Raw genomic sequence first — 8880 nt, 5'->3', positions numbered from 1 at the left:
TTTCTAAGTTGTAAATAATGGCTTTATTAAAGGTCAATAAATCATTTACAGATGCATTGAATAGCAGTGGCAAAATGTTAATTAGAGCTCATTTCTGTTGGCTGCTGTTGGTGATCAAACTGTATTTCAGCAAACAAAAATTTGTTCTTATTTAAGGAGAAGTTCTACCAGTCTCTGTGTTTCTGTATGTCCTCTGTGCCACAGACCTCCACTGTTATGCAAAAACTATTAAAAACACATCAATAAGCAGAGCCGTTGCACTGGGTGACATGTCCCTTCGCTGCAGTGAACATGAGTACTGTAGTTTATTTTGAGTCCGTCCAAAATACACTGTCCTGCTGCCATAAATGCTTATCAGTGCATCATATCCACAGCTGCAAATAGTCCCCACAAAAAGCACAATTTAATTGTTTGAGAAACATTTTTCTGAAAACCACTAAGCCTAACTCTGTAATGAAATCATTGAGACTTAAAAAACTATATACATGTGTACACATATATATATGTATGTATGTATGTATGTATGTATGTATGTATATTTATATTTATGAGGAACCTCATGGGCTTGCAGGGCTGAGTTCAATCCCTTTATACATATACGCTTCTAATTACAACTTACAACCACTGTAAGTGGCACCACACTGTTTTTCTTATTTATACATGCACATTTTGTTATTGATAGGAGAAATTATCCTGAGAACGCTTCATTCAATCACATGGCTCTGATCGTGCCAGTGTGCATATTGAATTAAAGTTAAATTAAAATCCGCCAAGTCTCGAACTTTCTGTCAGGGCGTTAGGAATTTAAGACTAAGGCTTCAAGGCCAAACCAGCAACCATCCATTACGAGCATGTGTTCATTACAAGTTGTTGGAAGCAGCCGCTAACAGTTAAAGACAACAGCGGACACGCTTCCATCACCGCTCTCAGCCAATAGCATCGAGGGAGGTTTAAAGTCGTCGATGGCACGCGGTAGCTTCTCACTTCCTGGTTGAAGATGGCGGATGAGAATGAGACAGCACCGATGCCGGAGAAAGAAGATGTAGAGGACCACGGACACTGCAGCGACTGTGAAAATGAAGAGCACCAGTTTGATGATGGGTAAGAAAGCAGGCTTAGCAGCATAGCGGAGTAAAATCTGCCCCCTTGCTGTGTACTTTAGCAAAGCGAGTTCAAGCTAAAGCTTCGGCGAGCAGTCGGGCTAGACAGCCATCGATGGAACTTGTCCCGCCCACTTGCTCTTACCCTATTGGTCAAAAACGGTATTTGCCTGCCAGTTCTTTGTTATGATTGGCTGAGAGTGAGTTCTGTTCCTCATGTGGGCGGGCTTTAGGGCTGCTCTCCTTCGGCTCTGTGAGCAAGGCGTAGTATGGGGGTAGAAAAAGCAAAGTGCGCTTGAAAGCAAGTCATGTAGCAAAACACCACATTTACTTTCGCTTTTACAACTTACAGAAAGAGTCCAATCTTTGCATTAAGTTGACAGTGTGATATTTTATTCGCGCATCGTTGTTGACTACCTGTAACTGATGCAATTCATGGCAAGCTCAGTTGACATTTAGCGAGTTAGCTTGCAAGCTAACATAGCTGTCAAACCCTATTGTCTGTAAGAGGATCTCGATGCAGACAGTCGCCGAATCAAAAGTGAAACAAGCAAAACCTACATGTTGCTGCACATGCAGCATTACAATGATGTGTGCCTGGCTTTTAATTACCTCATTAATCACAGAAATGTGACAGATCCTAAATCAGCCTAGCTCTGGCTAGCTCTGGCTGCAAAAAGACTTTCATGGAAATGCTGCCTTGCTTGGAAGTGGCCTCTGTTAATGTTTGCCAAGCGGTGGCACACATAAAACGAGCCAAAGTGGGCTAATATTAAGGCGTGTCCTGCTCATGCCAAGTGCCTTTCACGTATTTGGGAGCAAGTGTGGAGAGAAAGTGCTGGTTAAAGCAGTGGTTCCCAGTCTTTTTTTTTTTTGTGGCCCGCGACCTCTTCAAAGAAATCAGTGTCTACTTGTGACCTCTCCTCGCAAGTTATGGCCTCAGTGTGGTGATGAGCTGTGAGCAGCTTGTTTTTAGATGCCTGCAGTGGTGAAAACATCCAGCATTTCGAAAGGGTAATCAAGCAAGAAGTTGAGGAAAGAACAAACACGCTTTTATGTAAGAGAAATATGTTTTCACACCCATCCCACCGCTGCCGTGAGGGGAAAGTGATGACTCTATGAACTGAAGTCAAGCAAACGGGAGGTTCACTGTTGCACTTTCCCAACAACACATATACCTCCCGTGCACCGGCCACACAGAAACAAAGAATAGTTCTGGCTGTTAGCTGGTCTCCTCTGCTGAAAAAGAAGCCTGTGGAACAAACTATTCAATGTTTTGTTGTCCATTGTCCCAGTCAGCCACTGACCTCTTGTACATACATATGTACACACGAGTAGATACCACACACTCTTCTTCCAGAGGTCATGTGATTCACCATCTGTGCTGGAGTTACAAATACAGGCCAGTGCTTGGCCTCTCTCCTCCCTCGGACACTAATGAGATTATCCTCTGTAAGTATGCGGTCGCTCTCAGGCCACAAAATGGGATAGCTGGGTGGGGGTGTGTGGTTCCTCAGGTTTTGAATGGTAAGACGACGAGGGTTTATGACACGCAGGCTGTCAGAGGGGGGCTGCAGGACAACCTGTGTGTTGTGATTTATACTATTGTTTTTCCACCATATACTGTGTCACCTGATACAGGTGATGGAGAGAAAAGCAGTCCACATGTTTCTAGTACCTTATATGTGTCCTGCCTGCTTCTTGTGACTTTATGTGGGTTTTTTTGGTCTTGCTAATAGTCTTCAAGCTACACCTGACAGTATCAAGATAAACAGCTGTGTTCGTCTGTCGCTGAGACGTCTAGATGAACCCTTTCCATCTGTTTGTTTCATGACTTGCATGAAATGATGTTGGAAGTAAATAGCAGTGAGAATAAGGTTGATGTAGGCTAATAAGATGGCTCTGTGTGAAGTCTTCTAAGACAGAAGTCTGCATAATAAGTCTGCCGTTAATCATCCTGGCTGTTGTGCCTTAAGCACATCCCTGGTAGAGATTTAAAAGGAGACATTTTGACAGGACGTGGCTTTCCTCTGGGGTGGTAGACTAATAGGGATCCCTTCTATTTCTGTCCTGTTTCAGTGACAGGGGTCTGGGTGACGACACCGGTGCCAAGAAGAAGAAAAAGAAGCAGAAAAAGAAGAAGAAATCTGGTGCCACAGAAGCAGCTCAGGACCCCCTTGCCAAGGCATGAACTCCTTCGTTTTCTGAAGTAACACGTTTTAAATGAAAGTGTCTGATCACCTACAACAATAATGATAATAGTAGTCCACAGACCAACTGTCCATCTTCACTCAGCTTAGTTTTCTGCTGTGTATTGTGCTCATGGCTGAGTTGGCTGGAAACATCGTTGTGGTCTGCGGCGGGTCGAAAATTGTGATTTATTTGAGGGAATTGACTCTTTTTCCATGTTGAATTTACGTCATTTTTCTTTCCAAACAGGTGAATTCATTGCCAGCTGACAAGCTACAGGAGATCCAAAAGGCCATTGAGCTGTTCTCTGTCGGCCAAGGCCCTGCCAAAACCATGGAGGAGGCAAGCCGGAGGAGTTACCAGTTCTGGGACACGCAGCCTGTGCCCAAGCTTGGTATGACATTTCTCAGGCCTTTCAGTTCCTCTTAAAACAACCACAAACAAGTGATTTTCACGTATCGTGGGTTTCTGTTCTTCATGCCAGAAACGGTTTTGTTTTCCTTCAGGGGAGACCGTGACATCGCACGGCTCCATTGAACCCGACAAAGACCACATTCGCGAGGAGCCCTACAGCCTCCCACAGGGCTTCAGCTGGGACACCCTCGACTTGGGGAACCCTGCTGTGGTATAAATACACACACTCAGCAGGAGTGCACATGAGAAATTCATCTGTCTCAGTCCTCTTTGCCTTGTTTTGTTAAAAAGCGAACACGTCCGTCATCCATGTCGTCATCTCTTCACTTGTGTGATTGCTGGTGAATGATTACAGACAAGTATTGAATTTTGGGTGTGCAGGTCCAGAATGTGGATGATCTGATCTGTGTTGTCAGAAATGCTTGAAAAGTAGAATAATTTCCCAGAATTGCTGCAGAGCTGGTGGGATTGGCCGAGCATTGGCGTGTGTGTGTTTGATGAATGTTCAGTGGGCACAGAAACACACAGACTGTAGAAATCGGACCGTGCGCTGAAGGATGTTGATCTCTTTGGTAAATGTTGGCCTTTGGCATCGTTGACAGACTTTGATATTCTAGTTCAGTCTGTTTTCTGATCATCTTTTCCCCGCGTCACTCTTCCCGTGTTTGTAAAGGTTGTGATTAATGTCTTATTACGTCACTTTTTGTAAAACCAGCTCAAGGAGCTTTACACGCTTCTCAACGAGAATTATGTTGAAGATGACGACAACATGTTCCGGTTTGACTACTCCCCCGAGTTCCTGCTCTGGTAATTCTCATATTATTCTAATTTCAAATAAAACGTTTTATAAAGTGTTGGCAGTGGTGGTGCAAATACAGTCACGTGTTGCATTTAATGGCTGACCCTTGTCTTCCTCAGGGCCCTGCGGCCCCCCGGCTGGCTGCCTCAGTGGCACTGTGGAGTGAGAGTGAACTCCAACCAGAAACTGGTGGGCTTCATCAGTGCCATTCCTGCTGCCATCCGCATCTACGACATGTAAGCTTACACAACAGCTCGGCATGAAAGTATTTCTTTATCTTCCACGTGACATACACTGAATGGCCACTTTATTAGGTACACATGTACAGTCTAATGCATAAAGTCTGCTTTTATGATGCCCTTAATGTTCAGTTTTATGACACTATCATAAAGGAGTTAATTAAAGTATTTTTCCACCATTGAGGTCATAATTAGCGGTGTCGTGCTGCACTGCAGTATGGTTAGAGGTTTTTCTAATATTCTCCCCCTTCATGTTTGTAAATAGGCAGGACGAAAAATTAGAAACACCTCTCAACATGATTAATGATTTTAATGTGAATAGTATTCAATACAGTCATAAATGCTTTCTTTACATTTATTGCAGAGTTCGTTGCACCTTTGCGTCATAAACTGTTTTCTTTGGTATTTAGAGAAAAGAAAATGGTTGAGATCAATTTCCTCTGCGTCCACAAGAAGCTTCGCTCCAAACGAGTCGCTCCGGTTCTGATCAGAGAAATCACCAGACGGGTCAACCTGCAGGGCATCTTTCAGGCCGTCTACACTGCTGGAGTGGTGCTGCCTAAACCTGTGGGCACGTGCAGGTGGGTCCACGTACTGCACGCACACACCCTTCTCCTCTACTGTGTCAGGTACAAACTGGGTTTCTTTGCACAGGTACTGGCATCGCTCTCTGAACCCACGCAAGCTCATTGAGGTGAAGTTCTCCCACCTGAGCAGGAACATGACTATGCAGCGCACCATGAAGTTGTACCGTCTGCCTGAGGTGAGTGTGAACGCACAGACTGGACAGACTTTGGCTTCATGGCAGGGCCACACCTTTTATTCTTCTCCTCTTCGCTCCTTCAGGCTCCTAAGACTTCAGGTCTGCGGCCGATGACCAAGAAGGACGTGCCGGTGGTGCATCGCCTCCTCCGCGAGTACCTGAGCCAGTTCCACCTGGTGCCTGCCATGAACCAGGAAGAGGTCGAACACTGGCTGCTGCCCCGGGAGAATATTATCGACACTTACCTGGTGGAGGTAAAAAAAATAATAATAAGAGAATTTCTACCAGAGACTTTTTTTAAACCATCCCTCACAGGCTTTATATAAATATCTGCTGTTCTCTTGACAGAACGATGGCAAAGTGACTGATTTCCTGAGTTTCTACACGCTGCCCTCTACCATTATGAACCACCCTGTGCACCGCAGCCTAAAAGCAGCGTACTCCTTCTACAACGTGCACACCACCACCCCCCTGCTCGACCTGATGTCCGATGCCCTCATCCTGGCCAAATCGGTGCGTGTTCCTCTTCGAGCCACGTGTGCGCTCGCTGAAATCTTTGCCTCAGGGAACTGATGACTAATTTTCATTTCATCCTTTTCTACAGAAAGGGTTTGATGTCTTCAATGCACTGGATCTAATGGAAAACAAGACTTTCTTGGAGAAGCTCAAGTTCGGCATCGGCGACGGGAATCTACAGTATTATCTGTACAATTGGAAGTGTCCCAGCATGGGGTCAGAAAAGGTACATTTTCTGGGACAACTGCTTTTTATAATGATGATATCATAACCTCAGAACGTCTGCAGGCTGGCACTGAATTTAGTTTCCTCAAAAACAAAAAAAAAAGGCCAGAGAAGCTGTGACAGTCTTCAGCTTCATTTACACAAGTCTTAAGTTGTGTTTTCTCTTGCCGGCTCCAGGCAGTGATTTTAAGTTATAAAATCAGTTTGTGAGCTGTCAGGAAACATCACACACAACAGAGAGGTTGTTTCAAAGTGGGCTGTGCTGCAGGAGATCTGTAGCAAACACGGCCACAACAGCTAGCTGCAGCTGCTAGCATCTCATGATCCCGTAAAGGGCAAGTGTCAAAATTTGCAAAAACTTGAATGAATTCATCGTTTTAATTGGTTAACGGGTAACTTTGGTCCTTGTTTTCCATGTTTTTGAGTCCAGGCGACGACCACAGTTTTTGAAAGTGGTCCAACATTATGGAAAGGATTCCTGCACAAATGGACCTTTTTGTTCACCAGAAACAGCTGCTGTTTAGCTCTCGCTAAAACCACCAGACTCCATTTACAGAATCAGGAATTTTATCATCCTAAAACAAACTTCATTCGAACTCGACAGAAACAAAATAAAACTCATCAAGCATTTTTTGTTTAATCGTTTTTTGACCTGAGGAACATCCCAGTGGGATCAGTGCATTGTCCTAATATATACTGGTTTTGTTTTTTTTTGGCATGAAGTATGAGTGCAGGCGTTTCCTTTTTTTTCCGTTCGTCACTTTCTGTTAGCCTTGCTAACGGCTGCACTTGTTTGTGTCTCAGGTTGGTTTGGTGCTGCAGTGACATCCCTTTACGCCACAAACCAGTGTCACCAACAGGCCAGGAGAGACCGCACCATCGCACTGACCACCTGACAGATGGACTGATGACTTCCTGCTTCAGGAAAGGAAAACCCACCGCCCATTTTTACTTTTTGACCTTTTGAACTTTGACCTGCACTACCGCTGCCAGGCGGGGAGGCAGGGAGAGCCTTCCTGCTCTTCCTCCTCCCTCGATCACATGGACCTTAAGCCATTGTAGTTACCATCCCAAACAACTGTATTTCATCTGAGAGCTGTCTTGATTGTACCAAACACACATCCACACAAGAACAGTTTGCACAGATCACTGTATACCAAACACTCACTGTTGGCATACCTACGAAACGTACAATACATGTAAATAATATCAAACATTACTGCGGATTGTTCCTTAACACACACACACACACACACACACACACACACACACAGACAGACTAGAACCTTCTCTTTTATTTTATTCATAAATGTTGGAAGTGCTTTTTGCAGTTAAAAATAAATCTGTCATCCTTCAGTTTTAGAGATAAAAATAAAAATCAAAATAATCAAAAAAATATTTGAAAGAGGAAAAGGCTCAAAAAGGTGAGGTAATAAATACCAAAAGTGGACACCAGATAAGGGCTTCTGTTAAGATTTCTCTTGTCATGCTTGACCCTGTCCTTTTTTTTTTAGTTTTCTCCTCAAACCGTCTGTTCTGCAGTCATGATGGAGTCGTTTCAACACTGCTTCAAAAAAAGCTGTGTGTGCCACAGCTGGCGTTCGTCGTCTGGAGTCCTCCTCGTCTGTAGTAACATCCATGACCCTCCTCCTCCAGCTTCCTGCACGAACAGAAGAAGCCCCGAAACACAGACTGATAACAATGGACCAGCTCCTTTGGGGGGGGGGGGGGGGTGAACATCAGATTTGTTGTGGATGAGCTGTGGACTGACACGCAGAGGCTGAAGGTGTTAACACAACACGTTTATCAGCAGGGATCAGATCTGTAATGGCACCAGTTTCAATGTCCACCCTGCTCGTCCACCAGAGGTGAACTTTTGAAGACTTTTTGAGCTCGCTGTGCAGACGTTTTATCACACAGGAAGTCTTAAAAATCATCAGAAAATGCCAAACAGGCAGAAGAATACATGCACATATGCTGTAAAAAGGCACCGTCATGGTTTGTTTTTGTCTCATTTCACCAAATAACATCACTGATATGCTTCTATAAGCTTTATTTAGAAAGAGACAACACACACACACACACACAGAGACAGTAGTATTAAGTTACATAATATGAAATGTGAGCATCGAAGGAGGAATTTCACCCCTGATCAAGCAGGTGACGTCTGAGGAGTCAGGGTGGATGTTGGAGCTGGGCCCATGAGCAGCAGTCTGGACTTCCAGGACATTGTGCAGGGTGGGTGGTGATGATGATGACGGGGGTTTGCCCCCCATTTAAAGTGTTTCTTATGTACAATGGTGGTTGTTTTTGCAAACAGACGTAAAAGAACAACAGTGGGTCTCATGATGCAGGAAAAGACTGTGAAGATGCAGGTGATTTTTTTTTTTTTTTTTTTTTTTTTTGAGCAAGAAAATAAAATCTAGAAGTTGATGTGAGGTTATTGCATGTTTTTTGTCAAAGGGGGTTTTTCATGTTCAAGGTCATGTTTACGCAGAATGTCCAGAAATCAAATTAAACAGTCCTCTCAAACTAAAGTCAATGGTTTTTAATGCCAGCTCCAGCAAGAAGGGTTTCTCATGGCATGGGGCAGGTGATACCTTGTGCTCATGGTTCATTGTATTTATTCATGAA

General features: G+C 44.1%; 1 protein-coding gene across 1 annotated transcript; it reads left to right on the top strand.

The window, feature by feature from the left end:
* The first annotated feature begins 968 nt into the window (after window positions 1-968).
* nmt1a (N-myristoyltransferase 1a) lies at window positions 969-8679 on the top strand. The gene is made up of 12 exons (XM_076752467.1): window positions 969-1101; window positions 3180-3285; window positions 3540-3684; window positions 3797-3915; window positions 4420-4511; window positions 4623-4739; window positions 5153-5323; window positions 5397-5505; window positions 5589-5759; window positions 5854-6018; window positions 6110-6247; window positions 7051-8679. Exons 1-12 carry the CDS (start codon window positions 998-1000, stop codon window positions 7069-7071), a joined length of 1458 nt encoding a protein of 485 aa, XP_076608582.1. The 5' UTR covers window positions 969-997; the 3' UTR covers window positions 7072-8679.
* Window positions 8680-8880: the final 201 nt, after the last annotated feature.

This window comes from Chaetodon auriga, chromosome 16 (assembly GCF_051107435.1).
Source record: "Chaetodon auriga isolate fChaAug3 chromosome 16, fChaAug3.hap1, whole genome shotgun sequence".
Taxonomy (NCBI): Eukaryota; Metazoa; Chordata; class Actinopteri; order Chaetodontiformes; family Chaetodontidae; genus Chaetodon; species Chaetodon auriga.
This window is presented reverse-complemented; position numbering and strand designations above follow the sequence as displayed.

Coding starts and splice junctions, on each gene's coding strand:
- nmt1a (XM_076752467.1), top strand. CDS start 998: ATGGCGGATGAGAATGAGACAGCACCGATGCCGGAGAAAGAAGATGTA. Junction 3,916..4,419: donor ACTTGGGGAACCCTGCTGTG/GTATAAATACAC, acceptor TTGTAAAACCAG/CTCAAGGAGCTTTACACGCT. Junction 4,740..5,152: donor GCCATCCGCATCTACGACAT/GTAAGCTTACAC, acceptor TTTGGTATTTAG/AGAAAAGAAAATGGTTGAGA.